Here is a 27,368-nt window from a genome sequence, read left to right as displayed (position 1 = left end):
AAAGAATACTTTGAAAACCTTTTCCACAGTATTAATGCTACACAAATAATTAATTAGTTAATTAGTTAAAGCTAAAATAAAAATTACAAGTGAATTATAAGGGGTATATCTCATACAGTCTCTAAATGAATGTCTATTAAACGTAATGGGACCATTTCAATCAAAATTTCAAATAAGATTGTAAGGCTTTTCTGAATATAGCTAGAAGCTTATAGGAAATAGAATAAGCGTTACTTAACCTTCTAAAGTGGGTACATTTCTACTGAGGAAGTAAGTGTTACAAATGTATACTTGACCAGTTATTTTCATTTAATATTATACGGTATTTTCATTTATCCTACTCAGTAAGAAACCTACAAATAGCAGTTGGCTTAGGGAATATCAGTTGAGAAACTAAAGAAGTATTATAAAATAAAATAAAAGATCCAACAGAGAATAGCGTTTGTTGTCCATTGCATACATAGTGGGTGCAGTAACTTGTGAGGACTCTGAGCGCCGCTGTTCACCTACTAGGAGAGAAACGCAGCCCGCGCTCAATCCGGATTCTCAGGGCTCTGACTACACAAAGCTCCTCAGTTCCCACAAACCGGCTGCAGAGCTGCAGCAAAACTCACTCCAGAATTTAAGGCGCTTACGCTACAGAGGCTCCCTGAAGCCAGAGAGAGAAAAAGGAATCGGTCAACACACACAACGTGCCCAGTGAGTACTTCGGGAGAATTCCTTGACTAGACAACAATGGCTGCGAAAAGGAACCGCTCCCACCGCACAGCGCTGGTTCTGCTCTGTCTTTTTCTCGGTCGGTCATGGGAGGCTGAAGCCGGGCAGATCCGCTACTCTGTTCCTGAGGAGCTGGAGAAAGGCTCTTTCGTGGGCAACATCTCCAAGGACCTGGGGCTGGAGCCCCGGAAGCTGGCAGAGCGCGGAGTCCGCATCGTCTCCAGAGGTAGGACGCAGCTTTTTGCTCTGAACCCGCGAAGCGGCAGCTTGGTCACCGCGGACAGGATAGACCGGGAGGAGCTCTGTGCTCAGAGTGCGCGGTGTCTGGTGAATTTTAACATTCTGGTGGAAGATAGGGTGAAACTTTTTGGGATAGAAATAGAAGTAACTGATATCAACGATAATGCCCCAAAATTCCCAACAGAAAATGTTGACGTAAAAATTAATGAAAACGTCGCTCCAGGAATGCGTTTTCCTCTCCTGGAAGCTGTTGATCCGGATGTGGGTGTGAACTCCCTCCAAAGCTACCAGCTTAGCTCCAATAAGCACTTCTCCTTAGCAGTTCAGAGTCATGCCAACGGAGTCAAATACCCAGAGCTGGTGCTGGAGCACGCCCTGGATCGGGAGGAAGAGGCAGTGCACCACCTTGTCCTCACGGCCTTGGACGGGGGCGACCCTCTCCTATCTGGTACGGTTCTCATCAGTGTGACTGTCTTCGATACAAATGATAATGCACCGGTCTTCACATTGCCAGAATATCGAGTGAGTGTTTTGGAGAACTTGCCTGTGGGCACACAGCTGCTAACAGTCACTGCCACAGACAGGGATGAAGGAGCCAATGGAGAAGTAACATATTCGTTCCGAAAATCATCTGACACACAATTGTTGAAGTTTCAACTAAACAAAAATACTGGAGAAATAAAATTATCAGAAAATCTAGATTATGAAGAAACAGATTTCTATGAATTAGAAATACAAGCAGAAGATGGAGGAGCATATCTTGCAATGGCAAAAGTATTGATTACAGTAGAAGATGTAAATGACAACAGTCCAGAGGTGACCATCACATCTCTGTTTAGTCCCCTGATGGAAGACTCACCTATGGGGACTGTTATAGCCCTTTTAAACGTGCATGATCCGGACTCTGGGCAGAATGGACAGGTCACCTGTTCCATATCAGAGAATCTACCATTTAAGTTAGAAAAATCCATCGATGGTTATTATAGACTGGTGACACACAGAACCCTTGACAGGGAACAGGTATCCTCGTACAATATTACAGTGACAGCCACAGATGGAGGAAATCCACCCCTATTAACGGAAACTCACTTCACCCTGCAAGTGGCAGATATTAATGATAACCCACCCACCTTTTCCCACAGCTCCTACTTCACCTATATCCTGGAGAACAACCCTAGGGGTGCGTCCATCTTCTCAGTGACTGCACTAGACCCAGACAGCAAAGAGAATGCTCAGGTTATTTACTCCCTAGCTGAAGACACTTTCCAGGGAGCACCTCTATCCTCCTACATCTCCATAAACTCTGACACAGGAGTCCTGTATGCACTTCGATCCTTTGACTATGAACAGTTTCGTAATCTACAGATTCAGGTGATTGCCACTGACAGTGGGGACCCGCCGCTCAGCAGCAATGTGTCATTGAGCATATTTGTGCTGGACCAGAATGACAATGCACCAGAGATCCTGTACCCCACCCTGCCCACTGACGGCTCCACCGGCGTGGAGCTGGCACCCCGATCCGCAGAGCCCGGCTACCTGGTCACCAAGGTGGTGGCAGTGGACAGAGACTCGGGCCAGAACGCCTGGCTGTCCTACCGCCTGCTCAAGGCCAGCGAGCCAGGGCTCTTCGCGGTGGGGCTGCACACAGGCGAGGTGCGCACGGCGCGGGCCCTGCTGGACAGAGACGCGCTCAAGCAGAGCCTGGTGGTGGCGGTGCAGGACCACGGCCAGCCCCCTCTCTCGGCCACCGTCACGCTCACCGTGGCCGTGGCCGACAGCATCCCGGACGTCCTGGCCGATCTGGGCAGCATCAGGACCCCCGGCGACCCAGACGATTCGGACCTCACGCTGTACCTGGTGGTGGCGGTGGCCGCAGTGTCCTGCGTCTTCCTCGCCTTTGTCATCGTGCTGCTGGCGCTCAGGCTGAGGCGCTGGCATGCGTCGCGCCTGCTCCAGGCTTCGGGAGGCGGGCTGGTGGGCGTGCCGGCCTCGCACTTTGTGGGCGTGGACGGGGTGCGGGCTTTCCTGCAGACCTATTCTCACGAGGTCTCGCTGACCGCGGACTCGCGGGAGAGTCACGTGATCTTCCCCCAGCCCAACTATGCGGACACGCTCATCAGCCAGGAGAGCTGTGAAAAAAAGGATCCTTTGTCTTTGTTAGATGATTCGAAGTTTCCTGTAGAAGATACCCTTTTGGTCCCAGTGAGTTCTAGTTTTACTCTCCTTTTAAGAATTATGATTGGCATGACTTTTAGGTTTACAGCATAATGGTAGAAAATTCCGATCTTTATTTTTTCACTTTTTTCTCCGTTTTAATGATACTTGTTTCTTGCTAGAACAATGAAGGGTAGAACTTGATGGTTATTGAGGCTAGTATGTTTTTACTTTCCGGTCAATATTCATCTAATCCCAATGAAGACCTATGGTCACAGGCTGTTATGATTTGCCTTGCAGAACCTTCTATTTTATAGTTTTGTTGATTACGATATGACAGTTCCTGAGAGGACCTCCATACAGAAGTGTCTGTCAATTTATGTACACTTCTCTTGGCCACATGCTGAAATCCTGGCCCCTTAGGCAACCCTAGCTCTTGTTTTGAAGGCGGGTCTGGGAAGAATAGGTGAATATCAGAAACAAATGCATTAGCTTCACTGGAAATAATCCAGTACGAGGCTCCTCAATGTTGTTCTTCCCAAGGAGAAGAGCAACACCACTTCTCAACACCTTTGTGGTTTTGTTTTTCAACTATACCTTGTAGCAACAGTTACAGTTGAATATACTTTCTAGAGAGATTTGAATTTTTTATTAACATTTTATTAACAATTGATAACAATGTGTGCTTAAGTTTTTCCAAGTGTAATCATAATTGGTAACAGTGCAGCATCCTTTTTGCTTGTGATTCTAATTTCATACTGTTATATGAAAGACACAGCATTTTAATTTGACTTTCCTTGCTCAGTAGGGATTCTAGAGAACCTACAGAAGGTTAAATGAAGCAAATTTTGGGTTCTGCTGTCAGCATTTTTTGTTAAATTCTCCCATCTCTAAGGCTGAAAAAATATAGACTGGGGAGACAGATTTGTACATGTTCCCAAGGACAGCAGCAAAAGATGTGTGCCAGCAGTATTTCAGTGGCCCTTTAATGTAGAAGAAAGAAGACCCACCTGAATATCTGAAAACTCTGAAATTAAGAGTCACAATAAACTTAAAGTCAAGAAAGAAATATCACTTCTGTTGGAGATCTGAATATAAGCAGAAAAGTACACAAAAGTTATTCTAATTAAATGATCAGTAGAGTTACTGATGAGCCCATTTACTTTAGTGAAGATGGTGATGTATTTGGTTTGATATCTTTTAACTTATTACTAACATTCTTCTAAACTAGTATGGTAGCATAAAGTCAAAGAATGCCCTGATGTATCTCAAATACTTATGAAACCATGACTTTTCTCATGTCATCCAACATTTGTTGAACAATAGGTCTGTGGAAGGAGAGCACATCCTTTGGGTCATAGTTATTAGTTTAAATCATGGAAACAGACATTTTAATTTCTGGCTTTGGGAGTCAAAATTATTATGCATCTATCTTTTTTTTAAAGATTTTATTGATTTATTTGACAGAGAGAGACAGCCAGTGAGAGAGGGAACAGAAGCAGGGGGAGTGGGAGAGGAAGAAGCAGGCTCCTAGTGGAGGAGCCTGATGTGGGGTTCGATCCCATAACAAAGGGATGACGCCCTGAGCCAAAGGCAGATGCTTAACGACTGCGCCACCCAGGCGCCCCTATTATGCATCTATCTGAAATAATTTCATTGTTCTGAAAAACACAGGTTTTTTTTTTTTAAAGAACTCTTTTGACATGGTAGCTATTGTAACCAAGTGTTTTAAAACATTATTTAAAAGCAGTACAGAACACTCTAGATGATTGTATTGAATATGGGAATTACTGCCTTCTAGTTCCTAAATATGAAGGATGGATTAATACTTTCTAGCTAAATATAAGCTAGGATTGAAGACAAAAAAGTTTTTTGCTTCAGTACTAGCCTTTGTGGATAATTACTTTTAAAAGGAATAACAGTGATTACCTCTAGATGGAAGAACTGGATAGCAACGAGCCGCGGGATAGAAGACCTACTTTCCACTCTTTTGTGCTTCTTTGAATTTTGAAAAATCCTTTTACCTGTTTAAAGTTTATGTAAAATTTTAACATATAAAACATATGATAGTTTTGACCATGTAAAACATGTTTCATGATGAAAATGAAATCAATGAGAAATAAGATTCAGTATTTTAGCTGGTATCACCTTACATTTTTAAAAAGATATCCTGGGGCACCTAGCTGGCTCAGTCGCTGGAGCATGCAACTCTTGATCTTGGCGTTGTGGGTTTGAGTCCCATGTTGGGTGAAGAGATTACTTAAAAATAAAATATTTTTAAAAATTAAAAAATAAAAATAAAAAGATTTTCTGAAATAGAGAAAAACTAGATTGCGGTTCCACACAAAGCCTCTGGGCGCCGCTGTCGGCCAGTACAGGGCAAGTGCTGTCGCCCGGGATTCCTCAGCCTCTAGCCAGGGTTTTCCGGTGCAGACAACATAAAGAGAAAGAACCCGCTCCCACACCGGTTCCGGGCTGCGCAGACTCTCCTCCGCACACAAAGATTCCCACCCCCAAGACTGGAGGCTGTGTATGTTCTGGGCCCCATGCTACCAGTGTGATAGCGTGCACTTTCTCCAGCTGGAGAGATTGGGACCCAGCGAGAATTAGAGCGCGCAATGGGAGGGAGCTGCGTTCAGAGGCGCCCAGCCAGCAGGCTGCAGGTACTGTTTCCCTTCCTGCTACCTTTGTTCTACCCCGCGCTCTGCGAGCCGATCCGCTACTCCGTTCCCGAGGAACTGGCCAAGGGCTCGGTGGTAGGGAACCTCGCCAAGGATCTCGGGCTCAGCGTCCTGGATGTGTCGGCTCGGAAGCTGCGAGTTAGCACGGAGAAGCTGCTTTTCAACGTAGACGCGGAGAGCGGGGACTTACTTGTGAAGGACCGAATAGACCGAGAGCAGATATGCAAAGAGAGAAGAAGATGTGAGTTGCAGCTGGAAGCTGTGGTGGAAAATCCCTTAAATATTTTTCATATCATTGTGGTTGTTGAGGATATTAATGACCATGCCCCTCAATTCCATAAAGATGAAATAAATTTAGAAATCAGTGAATCTGTCACCCCGGGGACCGGAACAATTCTTGAGTCTGCAGAAGATCCTGATATTAGTATGAATTCACTGAGCAAATACCAATTAAGTCCTAATGACTATTTCTCCTTGGTGGTGAAAGACAGTCCTGATGGTGGCAAATATCCAGAATTAGTACTGAAGAAGACCCTGGACCGAGAAACACAAAGCTCCCATCATCTGGTGCTGACGGCCCTAGACAGCGGGGATCCACCACGAAGCAGCACAGCTCAAATCCGAATCCTGGTGGTGGATGCCAATGATAACCCGCCAGTGTTCAGCCGAGATATATACAGGGTCAGTCTTCAGGAAGGCGTGCCCCCAGGCACTTTGGTGGTGAAGGTGAGCGCCACTGACCAAGATGAAGGCTTCAATGCTGAGATCACCTACTCATTCCTTGGTGTAGCTAATAAAGCCCAGCAGGTGTTCTCTCTGGATTCTGCTACAGGAAACATTATAACTAATCAACCCTTGGATTTTGAGGAAGTAAAAAGATATACCTTGGATGTAGAAGCCAAGGACCGGGGATCCCTCTCTACACAGTGTAAAGTAATTGTAGAAGTTCTAGACGAAAATGACAACAACCCTGAAATAATCATTACTTCTCTCTCTGATCAGATTTTGGAGGATGCCCATCCAGGAATGGTTGTGGCTCTCTTCAAAACACAAGACCAAGATTCTGGGCAAAATGGAGAAGTCACATGTAATTTAAGTAGAGGTATTCCATTTAAGATTCATTCTTCATCTAATAATTTCTACAAGCTGGTGACAGATGGACCCCTAGACCGAGAACACACTCTGGAATACAATGTCACCATAACAGCCACTGATAGAGGCAAGCCGCCGCTCTCCTCCAGCATTACCATCACCCTGCACATCACCGATGTCAATGACAACGCGCCAGTTTTCCACCAGGCCTCCTACGTGGTTCACGTGGCTGAGAACAACCCCCCTGGAGCCTCCATCGCCCAAGTCAGCGCCTCCGACCCCGACCTGGGGCCCAACGGCCGCGTCTCCTACTCCATCGTGGCCAGCGACCTGGAGCCACGGGCGCTGGCGTCCTACGTGTCCGTGAGCGCGCAGAGTGGCGTGGTGTTCGCGCAGCGCGCCTTCGACCACGAGCAGCTGCGCGCCTTCGAGCTGACCCTGCAGGCCCGCGACCAGGGCTCGCCCGCGCTCAGCGCCAACGTGAGCCTGCGCGTGTTGGTGGACGACCGCAACGACAACGCGCCGCGGGTGCTGTACCCGGCGCTGGGGCCCGACGGCTCGGCGCTCTTCGACACGGTGCCGCGCGCCGCGCAGCCTGGCTACCTGGTCACCAAGGTGGTGGCGGTGGACGCCGACTCGGGACACAATGCCTGGCTGTCGTACCACGTGCTGCAGGCCAGCGAGCCGGGACTCTTCAGCCTGGGGCTGCGCACGGGCGAGGTGCGCACGGCGCGTGCTTTGGGCGACAGGGACGCGGCCCGCCAGCGCCTGCTGGTCGCTGTGCGGGATGGGGGACAGCCGCCCCTCTCGGCCACAGCCACGCTGCTGCTGGTTTTCGCTGACAGCTTACAGGAGGTGCTTCCGGATGTCAGCGACCGGCTGGCGCCCTCTGACCCCCAGGCAGAGCTGCAGTTTTACCTGGTGGTGGCTTTGGCCTTGATTTCGGTCCTCTTCCTACTCGCGGTGATTCTGGCGGTTGCCCTGCGCCTGCGAAGCTCTTCCAGCCCCGCCGCAAGGGGCTGCTTCGGGTCTGCACTCTGCTCCGAGTCTGGACCCGAGATTCCCCCCAACTACAGTGAGGGAACATTGCCCTATGCCTATAATTTATGTGTGCCGGGGGATCAAACTAATCCGGAATTTAATTTTCTCACATCTGTTGATCATTTTCCAGCCACACAAGATATTCTTAACAAAGATAGCCCTTCAGGGCTATTGACTAGCATTTTAATTCCTAATGTTGAAACGGATAAGAAGACTTTCAAACAGGTAAGTATGTGAAATAATGCTTTTTATATTATAATATGTCAAATATTCCAATATAGCATTGTTATTTTTAAAATATTTATTTATTCGAGAGAGAGTGTGAGCGAGAGACTGAGAGAGAGCATGAGCAGGGGAGGGACAGAAAGAGTAGCAGAATCCCCGCTGAGCAGGGAGCCCAGATGCTGGGGCTCCATCCCAGGACCTTGGTTTATGACCTGAGCTGAAGGCAGACGCTTAACTCACTGAGCCACCCAGGAGCCCCTATGGCACTGTTATTTAAAGATTCTAGATTCAGGGGCGCCTGGGTGGCTCAGTTGGTAGAGCATATGACTCTTGATCTCAGGGTTATGAGTTCAAGCCCCACTTGGGCATAGAGCTTACTTAAAAATAAATAAAAATAATGATTCTAGATTCAATCTCTTGATAAAGTTCTGAAAAGTAAACCTAGGTGAAACCTAATGGTGTAACTGTTTAGACTAAAGTTTATGATGCTGCAGTCTTTTTCCTATGCAATTTAAAGTAAAATATATATTAAAATCTTAGGCAAATTTTTAATGAAATCGAATACTTTTTAATTAAGAATATAGAACACAATTATGGTTTAATGTCATGGTATTTTAAATGACAATCCTGCCATCCAAATTTTCTCAAATGTTTCTTCTTTATCTTACGCAATAAAGAAATATTGGTAGGAATTATAGTCATGCGCTCTCATGATTTTATTTGGAACCATGTTAGTTCCACATCCACAAATGCTATTCCCTCCAGTCGGTAAAAATCAATAGGAAGCAAATCTAACCTGCAAGTTTTCAGTTCCAGTAGTATTTGACAATATTTTTTTTTAATTAAGCAAGCCCTTTTAATAATTACTCCTTTTATTAAGTGCTCTTAGTAAACCTTTAACATCACATTATACAACTCTTTATTGTGTGCAATTTTCAGTGTTATAAATGTGTGTAATTCTCGAAGAAGTGTGTAATAACTTCTGGAAAAGACAATCAGTTGGGTTTTCTAACTCGTTGCAATAATAAGATTCGGCTCTAGGCGCCGCTCTTCACCAATCAGGGAATGGGAAGCTGCAAGCGGCAGTCCCTCCTTCCCCCATCTCTACAACACAAAGCAGAGGAATACGGGTACTCACAGATCCCGATGCCGGAAATTTAAAGTAGTTCGCTCTCTAATATATTTTGGATGCGGTCATTCCGGAACTTCGTAGATACATAAGCTGATTCAGAACAAAACAGTTCAAGAAATCAGGGAATATAGGCTCAGCTTACTGCTATGGGGAATTGGCTACTGCGCCTGGACCGCTGCGGGCTGGTCCTCCTGTACATTTTCCTGAAGACGCTACAGGAGTCTGGGGCAGGGCACATCCGATACTCGGTGCCCGAAGAGACAGACAAAGGCTTCTTCGTGGGCAATATTTCCAAGGACCTGGGGCTGGAACTCTGGGAGCTGGCGGAACGCGGAGTCCGCATCATCTCCAGAGATAGGATGCAGCTTTTCGCTCTGAATCCGCGAAGTGGCAGCTTGATCACTGCAGGTAGGTTAGACCGGGAGGAGCTCTGTGAGACACTGTCTTCCTGTTTTTTAAATATAGAGATACTTGTGGAGGATACCCTGAAGATTTACGGAGTGGAGGTGGAAATAACGGATGTTAATGATAACGCCCCCAGCTTCCAGGAGGCGGAAATAGAGATAAAAGTCAGTGAGCACGCAACTCCGGGATCGAGATTTCCCCTTCCTAGCGCTAGGGATCCAGATGTGGGAATGAACTCCCTCCAGCGCTACCAGCTCAATCCTAATAGTTACTTTTCCTTACAAATGCGAGGTGGAACGGATGGGGCCAAGAATCCCGAACTAGTGCTGGAGGGGAGTCTGGACCGAGAGAAAGAGGCTGCTCACCACCTCCTCCTCACAGCCTTCGATGGAGGGGATCCCATCCACCAGGGTGCTGTTGCCATTCGTGTGGTGGTCCTCGACGTAAATGACCATGTACCAAAGTTTACACAGTCTGTATATCGAGTGAGTATTCCTGAGAATCTCAGCTCTGGAACTCGGGTGCTCATGGTAAATGCAACTGATCCAGATGAGGGAATCAATGGGGAAGTGGTGTATTCATTCCAGAACATGGAAGGCAAAACTTCTGAAATATTCCAGTTGGATTCTCAAACTGGAGAAGTCTTAATACGAGGGTCTCTGGATTTTGAGAAATATAGATTCTATGAAATGGAAATTCAAGGCCAAGATGGTGGAGGTCTCTCCACCACTGCTAAGATGTTGATCACCGTTGTGGATGTGAATGATAATGCTCCAGAAATAACTATCACATCTTCTACTAATTCAGTTCTGGAAAACTCTCCTCCAGGTACAGTTATTGCTCTTCTAAATGTGCAAGATCAAGACTCTGGGGAAAATGGTCAAGTTTCATGTTTCGTTCCCAACAGTCTGCCTTTTAAGTTGGAAAAGACTTACGGAAATTATTACAAGTTGATAACAACCAGAATGCTGGACAGGGAGCAGGTCCAGAGCTATAATATAACATTGATAGCCACAGACCAGGGATTTCCGCCCTTGTCTACAGAAACTCACATTTCACTAAATGTAGCAGATGACAATGATAACCCTCCCACTTTTGCTGACTCATCTTACTCCGTCTACATTCCTGAAAACAATGCCAGGGGAGCCTCCTTCTTCTCAGTAATGGCGATAGATCTGGACAGCAGTGAGAACTCCCAGGTCACTTATTCCTTGGTGGAAGATACCCTCCAGGGAGCACCTTTATCCTCCTATGTCTCCATCAACTCAGACACTGGAACCCTGTATGCACTGCGCTCCTTTGACTATGAACAGTTCCGTGACCTGCAACTGTGGGTGACAGCACAGGACAGTGGGAACCCACCACTCAGCAGCAACGTGTCTGTTAGCATATTTGTACTGGACCAAAACGACAACGTGCCAGAGATCCTGTACCCCACCACCCCCAGCGATGGCTCCACTGGCGTGGAGCTGGCACCCCGATCCGCAGAGCCCGGCTACCTGGTCACCAAGGTGGTGGCGGTGGACAGAGACTCGGGCCAGAACGCCTGGCTGTCCTACCGCCTGCTCAAGGCCAGCGAGCCAGGGCTCTTCGCGGTGGGGCTGCACACGGGCGAGGTGCGAACGGCGCGGGCCCTGCTGGACAGAGACGCGCTCAAGCAGAGCCTGGTGGTGGCGGTGCAGGACCACGGCCAGCCCCCTCTCTCGGCCACCGTCACGCTCACTGTGGCCGTGGCCGACAGCATCCCGGACGTCCTGGCCGATCTGGGCAGCGTCAGGACCCCCGGCGACCCAGACGATTCGGACCTCACGCTGTACCTGGTGGTGGCGGTGGCCGCAGTGTCCTGCGTCTTCCTCGCCTTTGTCATCGTGCTGCTGGCGCTCAGGCTGAGGCGCTGGCACGCGTCGCGCCTGCTCCAGGCTTCGGGAGGCGGGCTGGTGGGCGTGCCGGCCTCGCACTTTGTGGGCGTGGACGGGGTGCGGGCTTTCCTGCAGACCTATTCTCACGAGGTCTCCCTGACCGCGGACTCTCGGAAGAGTCACGTGATCTTCCCCCAGCCCAACTATGCGGACACGCTAATCAGCCACGACAGCTGTGAGAAAAGCGAGCCACTCTTGATAGCTGAAGATTCAGCTGCTGGTTTAGGCAATCTTAACTCCAGGAATAATCAGGTGAGATTTATTACCTGCCTCCGAGTTGCTAATATCTCTGCAGAAGTCTTTTAAGTGGCTTTTTTGAAACAAAACAAAATAAAACAAACAAAAAAACCCAACACTGTTTTTAGTGGGTGGGGGGATATATTCAGTTCGTACCTATTTAGAGCAATACTTGTGAGTTCCTGTGCTTTATCTTTCAACAAATTACCATCATTTTTCAGAAAAGTTTTTTCCTCCCCTCTGGCATATTCTCTTCTGATTCTAAAGGTCCAGTTCAGGTATCATGGTTTGCTTTATAATAAGTTAAATTTTAGTAATATTTTTCTCTTATCAGTGTCTGTGGCTATCAATGTAAACTGGTTAGGATTAAAATTAATGATTCACAGTTTTTCTTTATTTCCCTATTACAACTTCACATTGCCTTCCCTAATTTATATTCTACCATTATTTGCTTCACCCTAATGTTCAAATTTGACCCTCTTGATTCAGTGGGACACACTCTGTAGCTCTTTTCCTTATCTATACACGCATATACACACACTTACATGTAGGTGTTTACAGATGTAAGCTTTTCTCTGAGCATGAAACAATTCTATTTTGATCTTTGATGGGTGTTGATATGTTGAAATTATGATGATTATTTCAGCTTTATTTATACTACAAAAACAGATATATTGACTGCCTTTTTACTACTAGATTCTCTTGGGAGAGAAAATATAGAGTATACTTTTTTCCCTCAAGTTCTAGACATCTTTTCTGTTTCTACAGTGGAGTCATTTGATTGTTCTGAGTAGTTGAATTGTTGAAGTGGTATTATTTCCTTGTATTCTTTTACTTGTACTTCATTCAGTGTGTGTGTGTGTGTGTTCAAGATTTTTTAATGTGGCAGATTCACTTACAGAAATAATTGTGAAACAGCGCTTCTCAAAAAGTTATTTACAAATTGTCTAAACATGCTTACATTTTTCAGATTTACTGATGTAGACCAGTTTGTAAATATAAGATATGCAGTAGTTATTTGGACCTTATGAGACTGATTTAGCTGGTATTCCTATTTGGTATTTTTTTTTCTGTTGTTTGTTTTCAATATGCCTATGAGTCATGGATTCCTTTTTTATCTCCTTTGAAAATTCATTTTGTATTATATGTAAGTATGTTCAATCCTTATATTCAGAACCAACTTGTTATTGAAGCTCTGGTAGTTACCTAATGACCTACATGTTATCTGAAACAATGTCGGGGAAAGTCAAGTGAGGAAAGGAGACTTTTTGAGGATATTTGATCACAGGAATCATCTCCACAATCAATTCAGCTTAGCACTCTTCATACTGCTTCGAAAAGTTTGGCCCAGATTATTTACATATTCAGGGTCCTTTTCAAGTGTTCCTTTCTCATTTAGGAATTGACCTTATTTATTTAACTGTAATTGAGTATCTAATATTTGGGCAAAAAGAATTTCATCTGTTGGAAAGGGAACTCCTGCAACAGATGCCTAAATTTGCCCTGATGTCAAGAAAAATGTCAGAGTGCCTTGAGCATGTAGGGATACATTTTATGCCTATGGAATTCCAAACAGAAAAAAAGACTTAAGGCACTTTACTTGAATTGAAATGAGATGAATAAAAAGGATATGAGGTATTTGCTGGGAGAGGGAGATTGTTCCGTATATATATTTAAAACATCATCTGAACAGTTAGGAGCTGGCAACCCAAATCTTGGAGACCAAAAAGGGAAGGTTAGCTTTGAAACTTGAGATTAAGACAGTTATTTTGACTCAGAGGTAGTGATAAAGTTCTGTTATGGTACAACATGTGGTCCAGTTAAAGAGAAGGATAAAAATAAAACACCCTCACGTTTTGCAAAGTACTGAAAAGGGGTACTACTACTAGGGTATGCTTTTATAGTCTGTTTATGGTGAAAGTGTACAATAGCTGATAATCCTTTTCATAAATCTCTTTTATAAGTAGCAAGGAAGACTATATGTCATTGGTCATCTTTATCCTGAGTATGCCTTTGAGCTCTCCTCCAGTTTGCTCTGGAAAAAGGAGGAGGAAAATTATCTGCACATAAGATTGAAGATAATACTGGGTATTATTTTATGGCTGTAAAAATTTCCCCATATCACTTGGTGAGGCTATTTTACCATGTGGTCTTTGCTCTAAGTCTGGAAAGAAGACTTTGCTTTTTTCCTCCAGTATGTGCACTGCCTCTGATTAGAAAAAGATAAACTTTTCTCATACTGGGTTAATGACTCTTCTATAGAATCAAATCTCTAAGGAATCTTCTTTGGTCGTGAACACTAGAAAATAGACACATCCAAAACTCATTTATTGCCTCATTCCTTATACATCAGTCCAACAAATATGTCAGAATAGCGAATCTCATTATTTGCAAGGCTTTGGACTGCAGTTTCCTAAGTAGACTCCGAGCGCCGCTGTCGGCCAATGCGCTGCAAGAGCTGCCGTCCACGATCTACCTAAATGATTTTCTGCGCAGTCACGGAAGCAATTCTGAAAGGCGATAAAGCCCAGATTCAGACTCTCTGCTCAGCAAATGATTCTGGAATGCGGAATGGGATACCTTGAATCGGAGCTTTGAGTTTTCTACGCATTAGCAGTAAATATTTTAAACACAGTTTGTAAAGAATCTTCTCGTAACATCTGAGGCTGCAGCAGCGAAGAAAAGGATGGGAACTAGGGTGAAGCAGAGGAGCCATACCGGGCAGCGGCAAGTACTTTTTCCCTTCCTGCTGCCTTTGTTCTGTGGGGGGCTCTCTGAGCAGATCCACTATTGTATTCCTGAAGAAATGGCCAGGGGCTCAGTGGTAGGGAACCTTGCTGAAGACCTGGGGCTGCATGTACGGGATTTACTGAACCGCAACCTCAGAGTTAGTGGAGAGAAACAATACTTTACTGTAAACACGGAGAATGGCAACATACTTGTCAGTGACAGAATAGATAGGGAGTCACTCTGTCCCCAAAGCATCCTGTGTATTGTGCCCCTAGAGATCGTGGCAGAGAATCCTCTAAATGTTTTTCACATAACGGTGAAGATAGAAGATATAAATGACAATTCACCATATTTTTCCCAAAATAGCATTGTTTTACAAATCAATGAACTTGCAATTCTAGGAACTCGGTTTGGTCTGGAATCAGCTATAGATGCAGACGTAGGACTTAACTCTCTTCAGAGTTACCAACTCAGCTATAATGAGTATTTCTCTCTGATGGTGAAGGATAAGGCTGAAGGCAAGAATGCCCCAGAATTAATATTGGAGAAGCCCCTGGACCGGGAACACCAAAACTCCCATCTTCTGGTCCTGACCGCAATGGATGGGGGTGATCCAGTCCAAAGTGGCACCATTCAAATCAGGATTGAGGTCACTGATGCCAATGATAACCCCCCAGTATTCAGTCAGGATGTGTACAAAGTTAGCATCCCAGAGAACTTACCCTTGGGCACCTCTGTGCTAAAGGTGACAGCTGTCGACCAGGATGAGGGCATCAATGCAAAGATCACCTACTCCTTCAAAACACTAAGAGATATTGGAAATATGTTTATGCTAGACCATCAAAATGGAGAAATTAAATCCAAAGGTCCTATTGACTTCGAAATCACTAGTAGTTATACCATGAACATAGAAGCCAAGGATGGTGGAGGCATGGCCACTGAATGTAAAATTATAATAGAAATTTTGGATGAGAATGACAATGCCCCAGAGGTTATTTTCACTTCAGTATCTAATTCCATAACGGAGGATGCAGAACTCGGGATGGTGATTGCTCTGTTCAAAACACTTGACAAAGATTCGGGGGAAAATGGAGAGGTTACATGCCTCATAAAAGAAAAAGTTCCTTTCAGAATCGAATCTTCTGCCAATAATTACTACAAGCTTGTAACAGATGGGTCCCTGGACCGGGAGAAGACCCCTTCCTACAACGTCACCATCACAGCCACTGACAGGGGAAAGCCACCCCTTTCCTCCAGCTCAAGTATCACTCTGCACATCGCAGATGTCAACGACAACACGCCGGTTTTCGAACAGGCTTTCTATTTGGTCCACATTGCCGAGAACAACCCTCCGGGTGCCTCCATCGCCCAAGTCAGCGCCTCCGACCCCGACCTGGGGCCCAACGGCCGCGTCTCCTACTCCATCGTGGCCAGCGACCTGGAGCCACGGGCGCTGGCGTCCTACGTGTCCGTGAGCGCGCAGAGCGGCGTGGTGTTCGCGCAGCGCGCCTTCGACCACGAGCAGCTGCGCGCCTTCGAGCTGACCCTGCAGGCCCGCGACCAGGGCTCGCCCGCGCTCAGCGCCAACGTGAGCCTGCGCGTGTTGGTGGACGACCGCAACGACAACGCGCCGCGGGTGCTGTACCCGGCGCTGGGGCCCGACGGCTCGGCGCTCTTCGACACGGTGCCGCGTGCCGCGCAGCCCGGCTACCTGGTCACCAAGGTGGTGGCGGTGGACGCCGACTCGGGACACAATGCCTGGCTGTCGTACCACGTGCTGCAGGCCAGCGAGCCCGGACTCTTCAGCCTGGGGCTGCGCACGGGCGAGGTGCGCACGGCGCGTGCTTTGGGCGACAGGGACGCGGCCCGCCAGCGCCTGCTGGTCGCTGTGCGGGATGGGGGACAGCCGCCCCTCTCGGCCACAGCCACGCTGCTGCTGGTTTTCGCTGACAGCTTACAGGAGGTGCTTCCGGATGTCAGCGACCGGCCGGCACCCTCTGACCCCCAGGCAGAGCTGCAGTTTTACCTGGTGGTGGCTTTGGCCTTGATTTCCGTGCTCTTCCTCTTCGCGGTGATTCTGGCCATTGCTCTGCGCCTGCGAAGCTCCTCCAGCGCCACCGCCTGGGGCTGCTTTCAGTCTGGTCTCTGTTATAAGACTGGACCAGGGATTTCTCCCAACTACAACCTGGGAACTTTGCCTTATTCCTACAATATGTGCGTTGCCTCCGATTCTCGGAAAGCAAGGCTTAATTTTCTCACTATGAAGTCAGAAATGGGCTCCGGACAAGATCTCTCTAATGAAGCTTCTTTGGTAATAAGTGTTACTGAGGAGAATAAGAAATTAAATTCTCACACTGATGCTTCTGCTCACGTGAGTGTCAATAAACAGGTTTGGTTTAATTTTCAAGTAATCTTTTGGCAAAGAAAATCTTAAACAGATCATATCTACTATCACTTCGTTTGCTTACCCACTCTCGATATTTTCTTTTCCTTTCTGTGTGGGCCAGTAACTTTATTATTAGCCCTCAAGTATTTTGAAATATTTTGACAATTTCACCTGAAATAGTCTTTATCCACCTACACACAAAATCTCCTTTACTGTGACAAGTGGGTATTATGATGCTGTTGCCACAGGAATATTTGTAACTGAAGCATAAATGTTTTCTTTCTGTGGGTGTTTCTCTTTCTCAGAACATCAATATCTTGAGTATATAAGGCTTTTTCTTTATAAATACAAAGTGAGGAAAATGCACAAGAAAAGTTTTTATTTTTTAAAGATTTTATTTATTTGAGAGACAGAGACAGCACTAGCTGGGGAGAGGGCAGAAGGAGAGGGAGAGACAGACTCCCTGCTGATCAGGGAGCCCGACTCAGGGCTCAATCCCAGGACCCTGGGATCATGACCTGAGCGGAAGGCAGATGCTTAACTGACTGAGCCACCCAGGCACCCTGAAAAGTTTTATTTTTAAAAGACAGAGTAGTATTTTGATAATACCCTATTACATTTGCTAGGGATTCTTTGAATCCCACTGAATAGGCCAATTTTGTTCCCAGTCTTTTCTCAGAACTACCTGTAGATTTCCTCCCAGTTTTAACGATATGCTGTAGTATGCCTGCCAAATATGCTTATCCTCTGAATCCAAACATTTACATTCATGAAAGCAGAATAGTGAGAATGTTTTCCTGTATTTTGATGGGCTTTCAAATGTATTACCAGTCATTTTCAGTAAATGGCATTGGGTTTGTTACTCAGAAAAAGGTAAGTTTATAATATTCTTTGGATTGCTAATTTTCTCAAACACGATTTTGAAATATAATGTATTCGTAAATTATAAAGTACTACCCTTATTTCCAGTAAATGCAAGTTGAAATGCTTCCATTTTGTCCTGAAAACGCTAATGTGTCCTACTCACTTGACTTCTGTCAGTGTGCTTCTGATAATGTATACAGCTGCATTTCTTGTTTTTAGGTTTCCATATTGTTATGAAATTTTGATTTCTAAATATTAAACTGACAACCCTTTAAAATAGCTCCTCTATTTAGGTATATTTAAAAATCTGTAAAAATCTGCCCCCTATTATAGCCGAGTGAGAAAGTTTAATTTATTCTATTATATGATTTCTCAAAACAGGAAACACCTAGGAAGATGTCCTATAATAGGTGTTTTTTGGGGGTGATGATATCAAATTATCTGCACTAAAATTATATGATTAAAATTACTTTGTATAGAAACTTCAAATTCATTTTAAAAAGCTCACTGGAAAAACAGAATACAGCTATGGAAAGTAATCTCAAGAAAGCGGCTCTGTATGAAAAATTTTAGAGAAATACAAAGAAGTTGATTGAAATTTCTATTGAAAGGAACACTGTAGTTTTTTAGTTGCCTCTACTTACATCCCTATTTGAAGAACAGTAGGTGGAGCTATTTAAGGTACAAACGCCAAAAAGCCTTCCTGGAGTTCAAGATTGTGCAGTAATTGGTTAGGACTCTGAGTGCCGCTGTTCACCAATCAGGGAGAGAAAAACAGAGATCCTGCTTGCCTCCTGCTTGCCCTGCAAGCGCCTGAAGCACAAAGCCCAGATAGAAACTAACCATCTCCGGGACTGCGAGAAAACTGTTGGATTCTGAAGACGGGAAAAACTGGTCCAGACTTCGGTGGTCTAGGGAAGAATTGGAAGTAATATCTTCTGGGAAAGCGATGATGATTCCTGATCGACTGAATCAGGACTGCAAAGAGCTTGTCCTGCTGGGAGTTCTCCTGGGCATTCTGTGGGAAACCGGATGCGCCCAAATTCACTACTCGGTTCCTGAGGAGCTGGAGAAAGGCTCTAGGGTGGGAAACATCGCTGAGGACCTGGGGTTGGAGCCCCAAGAACTAGAAGAGCGCGGAGTCCGTATAGTCTCCAGAGGTAGGACTCAACTTTTCGCTCTGAACCTTCGGGGTGGCAGCCTAATTTCCGCAGGCAGGATAGACCGGGAAGAGCTCTGTATGGGGGTCTTAAAGTGTCAATTAAATCTGGAGATTCTGTTGGAAGATAAATTAAAAATATATGGGGTAGTGGTAGAAGTGAGAGACATTAATGATAATGCCCCCTATTTCCGGGAAGATGAATTAGAAATAAAAGTGAGTGAAAACGCAGCCACTGGGTTGCGGTTCCCTCTTCCCCACGCTTGGGATCCGGATATCGGGAAGAACTCTCTCCAGAGCTACGGACTCAGTAGTAATACTCACTTCTCCCTGGACGTGCAAAGCGGAGTGGATGGTAACAAGTACCCAGAATTGGTTTTGGAGCACGCCTTGGACCGGGAGCAGAAGGCTGTTCATCACCTTGTTCTCACGGCCTCCGATGGGGGCGACCCAGTCCGCACAGGCACTGCGCGCATCCACGTGGTGGTAGTTGATGTGAATGACAACGCACCAGTATTTGCTCAGTCTGAGTACCGAGTGAGCGTTCCAGAGAATGTGGCTGTAGGCACTAAGCTGCTTCTGGTAAGCGCCACCGACCCTGATGAAGGAGCCAATGCGGAAGTGATATATTCTTTTCGTTATGTGGACAACAAGGCAGCCCAAGTTTTCAAACTAGATGCTAATTTAGGGACAGTTTCAACAATAGGGGAGCTGAACCACGAGGAATCCGGATTCTACGAGATGGAAGTGCAAGCAGTGGATAACGCAGGATATTCTGCGCGAGCCAGAGTCTTGATCACAGTATTGGATGTGAATGATAATGCCCCTGAAGTAGTTGTCACCTCTCTCTCTAGCTCCATTCTGGAAAACTCTCCCAGAGGGACATTAATTGCCCTTTTAAATGTAAATGATCAAGACTCTGGGGAAAATGGCCAAGTGATCTGTTTCATCCGAGGCAATCTGCCATTTAAATTAGAAAAGTCTTATGGAAATTACTATAGTTTAGTGACAGACACACTCCTAGACCGGGAACAGGTTCCTAGCTACAACATCACAGTGACCGCCAGTGACAGAGGAAGTCCGCCCCTGTCCACGGAAACTCACATCTCACTGAAGGTAGCAGACACCAATGACAACCCGCCCACCTTCTCTGACGCTTTCTACTCTGCCTATATCGTGGAGAACAACCCTAGAGGAGCTTCCATAATGTCCGTGACTGCCTATGACCCCGACTATGGAGACAACGCCCAGGTCACTTATTCACTGGCCGAGAACACCCTTCCTGGATCACCCATATCCTCCTACATTTCCATCAACTCCAACACTGGCGTTCTGTATGCGCTGCATTCTTTCGACTATGAGCAGTTCCAAGACTTGCATCTACAAGTGATGGCGCACGATAGCGGCGACCCTCCACTCAGCAGCAACGTGTCTCTGAGCGTATTCGTGCTGGACCAAAACGACAACGTGCCAGAGATCCTGTACCCCACCACCCCCAGCGATGGCTCCACTGGCGTGGAGCTGGCACCCCGATCCGCAGAGCCCGGCTACCTGGTCACCAAGGTGGTGGCGGTGGACAGAGACTCGGGCCAGAACGCCTGGCTGTCCTACCGCCTGCTCAAGGCCAGCGAGCCAGGGCTCTTCGCGGTGGGGCTGCACACAGGCGAGGTGCGCACGGCGCGGGCCCTGCTGGACAGAGACGCGCTCAAGCAGAGCCTGGTGGTGGCGGTGCAGGACCACGGCCAGCCCCCTCTCTCGGCCACCGTCACGCTCACCGTGGCCGTGGCCGACAGCATCCCGGACGTCCTGGCCGATCTGGGCAGCATCAGGACCCCCGGCGACCCAGACGATTCGGACCTCACGCTGTACCTGGTGGTGGCGGTGGCCGCAGTGTCCTGCGTCTTCCTCGCCTTTGTCATCGTGCTGCTGGCGCTCAGGCTGAGGCGCTGGCATGCGTCGCGCCTGCTCCAGGCTTCGGGAGGCGGGCTGGTGGGCGTGCCGGCCTCGCACTTTGTGGGCGTGGACGGGGTGCGGGCTTTCCTGCAGACCTATTCTCACGAGGTTTCCCTGACCGCGGACTCGCGGGAGAGTCACGTGATCTTCCCCCAGCCCAACTATGCGGACACGCTCATCAGCCAGGAGAGCTGTGGGAAAAGCGAGCCTCTTTTGCTGTCAGGTAGTTCAGCGTTTTCTAAAGATAACCGCTCATTAATTCAGGTGGGTACATATCAAATATTCTTCTCTGGGTTTTGATCATATCTTAGTGTGGGTAGTGTGTATTTCGAATTTAGAAAGCAGACACCAAAAAAATTATATATGTGTGGTAGACACCAAGGACAACTTGGAGGCTTCTCTCAGGGGTTTCTTCACGCCTTCTCTCATGCCTTATTTATAACAATGTTTATGGAGTATATATAGATACATTTATAACCACTTTGGTACTTTTTAAATACTTTATATAATTTTTTGATTTAACTAACCAGCTGTACCTGCTTTTAATTGGTCTTTTTGTTTACCTTTGGCTGCGCAGCAATTTTATGTTGAACAGTTGATGCCAATTTATCCATTAAAAACCCAAATTCTTGTAGAGGGATTCGCTCTAATTCATGAAAAGTATAAATGCAATTTCAAATAAACTTTTATGAGTAGAGGAGTTTCTAACTACACATGAAGTTGCTAACAAATTCATAAAGAGCATTTAGTTTCTTTAAAGTGAAGTAATTCTGGTCATTAGGGATGCATACGTTTATACTTTCTTAGGGCCGAAGTCATTTTGTGGTTTCACACAATTCTTGAACTTCCAAATATACCCAGTTTATTTCCTACATACTTAAAACTTTGTCGCTGAAATATGCAAACAGAGGTGTCCCACTGGCTTAGTAGAGCATGCTACTCTTGATTTGGGATTGTGAGTTCAAGCCCCATGTTGGGTGTAGAGATTACCTAAAAGTAAAATCTTAAAAAAAAAAAATGCAAATAGTGTCAGTGTTATCATGAAGAAAAACTGAAGAGATTGTTTTTCATCCCCATTGTAGATTTTGGGAATGCAGTGTATGTATGTGTTTCCAGGTGAGATATTTTTTTAGTTTACCCACACTGATGATCTTGATGACTTTGAAATGCTCAGTTAACAAATTGTGTTTTGAGTGCGTTTTTGGTAATGTGGTGCATTGGCAGTAGTCTCTTCTTATATGTTTCCATAACTTTCACACATGGAAAAATTTATGGAAAGTGCTCAGATTCTAAGTGTTTTTTGAGAACATAATGCGTATTGTATAATGTTGAACCTAAATTGAATGCTAATACGTATTCTTGAGAAAGCATTGCTGAAACCTGTAAGAGGTCTGGATCTTTGGGTGAGTTCTATAAAGGAGGAAGGAAGCGTCCTTATTATTTTCTTTTTGTTACCTATCTCCTTTCAAAAATACAATAGTTAATAACTAGAATTATAAAAGAGGTTAGAAATCATTTAAGAAAGGTAATGAATGGCCCTAAAATGAGATAGTTGCTGCTAATGAATTGACGTGTCACTTTTGCTTTGTGACAGCCAGTACGAAAAAAAAGGAAACATAGTGTGGTTCTATTTGTCTGATTTTTTTAAAAGGAAGTTTTTGAGTCTACCCAAAAATGCAAATTTTGTATTGACCTTAAATTCCAAATGGAACTTAAGTAGAGCTTTCTAAATGATATCGGTGGGGGCACCTGGGTGGCTCAGTCGTTAAGCCTTCGGCTCAGGTCATAGTCCCAGGGTCCTGGGATCCTGGGAATGAGCCACACATGGGGCTCCCTGCTCAGCTGGAAGCCTGCTTTTCTCTCTCCCACTCCCCCTGCTTGTGTTCCCTCTCTTGCTGTGTCTCTCTGTCAAACAAATAAATAAAATCTTAAAAAAAAATGGAATCAATGGAATTAGAGGGTGGTATGACCTCCTGTTTTGTAAAAGCTATCAAAATGTTTATCACAAGGCCAGTTTTTACATGGTGGTCAATTCAATGAAAGACATAACACACAATAAAAATTATTTGAAAACTGCTATAGTTCAGTTATGCTGACTTCTGTTCACTTAACCTGATTTAGAGACAAATCACTAAAATGGCAATGAACAATCATGACCCTTAAGCTGAATCTCAAGAATCAGTGAACTAATGCTTCCAGGTGAACTAAATAGGCTTCATTAATTTGTTGAGTGAACGAACAAATGTGTGTGCTCTGAGGATTACCTGCTATTGGTATTCTAAGATGTAGTTTAATAGAAAAGTAGCAGTTTGCAATGAGGTAACTACTAATTTTGTGACCATTGGCAAGTTATTTAATGTCAGCTTCAGCAAAATTGGGACAATATCTAATTTGAAAGATTGTGGTGAGGACGAGTGATAACATATAAACCATCTGATTCGTAATAGGTAATTAATGGTAGCCATTTTTTATGTTGTTGATATAAAAAGGAGTTAAGCTTTTAGTATCAGCACACTTGATACTCTGTTGGGAAAGGTAATAATGATTTATTTATTTCTCCTGGTTGTCTAATGGGTTGACCTGTGAGTGGAAGTAAAACTGTTCTAAAGTTTTTGTGAAAGCTAATTTAAAAAGCTTAGGGACACCTGGGAGGCTCAGTCAGTTAAGTGTTTGCCTTTGGCTCAGGTCATGGTCCTAGGGTCCTGGAACTGAGCCCCACGTTGGGCTCCCTGCTCAGTAGGGGAGTCTGCTTCTCCCTCTCCATCTCCCCCTGCTAATGTGCTCTTTCGCTCACTCTCTTAAATAAATAATCTTTAAAAAAAAAAAACACTAAGTTCTTAAATACATTGTTTTTTAAACTTGTTTAAAAATTAGATTATAATTGACACACAGTATTATATTAGTTTCAGGTGCATGAAATAGTGATTTAGTATTTTTTTTAAAGATTTTATATGTTAGCACATGAGCAGGAGGAGGAGCAGAGGGAGAGGGAGGCAATTTCTAGCAGACTCTGAGCTGAGTGCAAAGCCCGTGACTCCCAAGATCATGACCTGAGCCAAAATCAAGAGTTGGACAGTCAACCAACTGAGCCACCCAGGTGCTCCTCAGTGTTATTATGCATAATGAAATTATCACCTCAATAGGTTTAGTTACCATCTGTCACTATACAGAGTCATTACAGTGTTACTGACTATATTCCCTTTGCTGTATGTTACATCCCCATGACTTATTTTATAACTGGTTTGTATCAATTGATCCCCTTCACCTAGGGGGATTATGTGATGGATGATTTGTAAACAGCAGAAATGCATTGCTTACTGTTTTGAAGGCTGCAGTTCTGAGATAAGGGTGCCAGGATGGTCAGATGAGGGCTTTCTTGTAGATCATAGAGTTTTGGCTGTGTCCTCACATGGCAGAAAAGGCAAAGGATCTCCCTAAGCACATTATTGATTGAGAAGCCCCTGTTTGGGGTCATAAAATATGGGGAGCCATTGTTTTGGATGGGATAGTTTATGAGTGTTATTTTTCTCTTTTTATTTTAGACAGTTTAAAATGACATGGGAAAATTTTTAAAAGATTTTTGTTTGACAGAGTGAGTGCACGAGTGGGGTGCGGGGCAGAGGGAGAAGCAGACTCCCTGCTGAGCTGAGCAGGGAGCCTAATATGGGGGGCTCCATCCTGGAACTCCGGGATCATGACATGAGCTGAAGACAGATGCTTAACCGAAGACAGATGCTCAACCGACTGAGCCACCCAGGCACCCCAGTTTTTCTCTTAACCATAGTAAAACCTAAACAAGGTTCCTATACAATTTCTTGTTTAAAGGACCTACTTACTCCATTAAGATTGCTAGGATGATTTAACTGGAGAGTGGATCATCAAAAGCTGAAAGCAGGAGTTACTTGGTTTTGGCCACATGAGAATTTAAGCTAATGTATTGTTTTTATTTATTTATTTATTTATTTGAGCACACGCTTGCATAGGCAGGGGAGTAGGAGAGGGAGAATCGGACTTCCCACTGAGCAGGGAGCATGATACGGGTCTTGATCCAGGACCCGTAACATAATGTATTTAATGTAAAGTGTCAGTGTTAGCTTCATGATATTTGTTGGTAGTTTAGGATTGGTGATTAAGATATCTGTTTATTTTTTTTAGAGTAACTAGGCAATGAATTTCGATGTTTATTTTTGTGCTGGTTCCAGTAATGAAATTACAATGAGAACTTGGCTTATCTTCCTATGTGTTAAGAGTGGTGGGTTTGCATTCACTTAATCTAGTAAGTTAAAATGTTCAGTTATAATTTAAAAGTTGCATCTTCACTATTTCATAGCACCTAAAGTTGAAACATAATCTATGAACAGACAATCTTCTCCCACATCCACTCTAGAAGAGATATTATGCTGTTTAAAGCAGAAATAGACGAGGATCCTTGGTGAGACCGTACAGCTTGTTGAGACTGTGCAACCCATAGATCATTTTAAATTGAACTAAGGGGCTAATGATAAATGAGTGGTCTGTATCAGTTTTCTCAGTTACATGTGACAGTGTAGCTGTGATCATGAATTGAATTTGGTGAAAAATCTGCTTTTTCTTCATGCAAGATACCAAGTCCAAAAAATTAAACACCTCCACATTAAATATGTGTAGTTCTTTGTGTATCAACTATACCCCAATAAGGCTGTTTTAAAAAATTTTAAAGCAAACAGTGTGAAGGGATATTGATCAAAGTAGTGTATATATTAGGAAAGGGACAGATTTACTCCCCTGAGTTAAGAGTTCATTTTTAGGAAACCATATCTAATGACAAGTTATCAATAAAAGGAAGTATTGTTTAGGGGTCTTAAAATATTAGTAGGAAAAGATAGCCTGTGGCAAAGGTAATTGAAAAAAATCTTTGATAGAGGATGAGTTTCCTTGATACCAGATGGGAAGAGTTCTGGTTCAAGAAGATGTGAAGAAATTGTCATCAGATTACCCAGAGACTCAAGATAATTTATATGTGAAAGAAATCAATACTTCTGCAATTTCTCTTAGAGAAAAAAAAGATCTATAAAAAAGATCTATAAAAAGATCTATATATAATGAATGTCATTAATGACAAATATAATTTCTTAGTTCATCTTTAAGTCTCTGAAGCATTTTACACAATGATTTATTCCTTCTAAATATTCAGTAAAAGGCTTCAGTTCAGTGATTAGAAAGTGGTCTCTTACATAGATCAGTGGAACAGAATAGAAAATCCAGAAACGGACCCACAACTATATGGTCAGCTCATCTTTGACAAAACAGGAAAGACTATATGGAAAACAGTCTCTGCAACAAATGGTGTTCGGAAAATTGGACAGCCACATGCAGAAGAATGAAACTGGACCACTTTCTTACACTATACACAAAAACAAATTCAAAATGGATGAAAGACCTAAGTATAAGACAGGAACCCATCAAAATCCTAGAGGAGAACACAGGCAGCGACATCTTTGACCTCAGCCGCAACAACTTCTTCCTGGACACATCACTGGAAGCAAGGGAAATAAAAGCAAAAATGACCTATTAGGACCTCATCAAGATAAAAAGCTTCAGCACAGTGACAGAAACAATTTACAAAACTAAAAGTCAACCAATGTAATGGGAGAAGATATTTGCAAATGACCTATCAGATAAAGGGCTAGTATCCAGAATCTATAAAGAACTTATCAAGCTCAATTCCCAAAAAATAAATAATCCAATTAAGAAATGGGCATAAGACATGAACAGTCATCCAGAAAGAAGACATCCAGTTGTGCTAACAGTCACATGAAAAGATGCTCAACATTACTCATCATCAGGGAAATACAAATCAAAACCACAATGAGATACCACCTCACTCCTGGCAGAATGGCTAAAATTAACACAGGAAATAACAGATGGTGGTGAGGATGTGGAGAAAGGGGAACCCTCTTATACTGTTGGTGAGAATGCAAACTGGTGCAGCCATTCTGGAAAACAGTGCGGAGGGTCCTCAAAAAATTAAAAATAGAACTTCTCTATGGTCCAGCAATGGCACTACTAGGTATTTACTCAAAGGATACAAAAATAAATAGTTGCCTTAATACATAAACTTTTCATATTGTGTAACTTCTTAGAAGCTTTCTATATATTTGCAGCTGAAGATCCAGCTAGTAGTTAATCCTGAGACTGTGTATATGAAAAAAATAAAGCTTCCATACAAAAAAAAAGTTTTTGAGAAGAGATAGCCTAAAAATTACTTAAGTATCAAGAAAATATTTTTAAAAAGTCATCACTTTGGCCTTGTATGGTGGAGTCACTGAGCCTATGAATTCCCAGGAATATTTAATTGGATGGATAAGGCTGTACTACTACTACCTTTCAGCCTGAAAATTCCATTGAGAAGCATCTTTCTCTTCATTCTCAACTCTCCAGAACATTGAGCTCT

General features: G+C 44.3%; 1 protein-coding gene across 18 annotated transcripts in view; it reads left to right on the top strand.

Annotated features, from left to right (window-relative positions):
* LOC103663913 (protocadherin gamma-C4) overlaps nt 1–27,368 on the top strand; it is a 176,275-nt gene that overhangs the window by 79,761 nt on the left and 69,146 nt on the right. The window contains exons 1-2 of one of the 18 annotated variants that reach the window (XM_040622328.1): nt 603–943; nt 1,280–3,159. The exons of 11 other annotated variants lie outside the window; for them this stretch is intronic. In XM_040622328.1, coding sequence (XP_040478262.1) covers nt 736–943; nt 1,280–3,159 — 2,088 coding nt within the window. In that variant the 5' untranslated portion in view covers nt 603–735. Of the gene's footprint in view, nt 1–592; nt 3,160–5,538; nt 8,151–9,109; nt 11,859–14,384; nt 16,945–18,760; nt 21,200–27,368 lie in introns of those variants that run through there. 6 more of the 18 variants (XM_040622319.1, XM_040622313.1, XM_040622318.1 and 3 more) reach the window with 6 other exon arrangements.

Source organism: Ursus maritimus, unplaced genomic scaffold (genome assembly GCF_017311325.1).
Source record: "Ursus maritimus isolate PB19 unplaced genomic scaffold, ASM1731132v1 scaffold_5, whole genome shotgun sequence".
Taxonomy (NCBI): Eukaryota; Metazoa; Chordata; class Mammalia; order Carnivora; family Ursidae; genus Ursus; species Ursus maritimus.
Note: the sequence above shows the minus strand (reverse complement) of the source record. Positions and strands in the feature narration are given on the sequence as shown.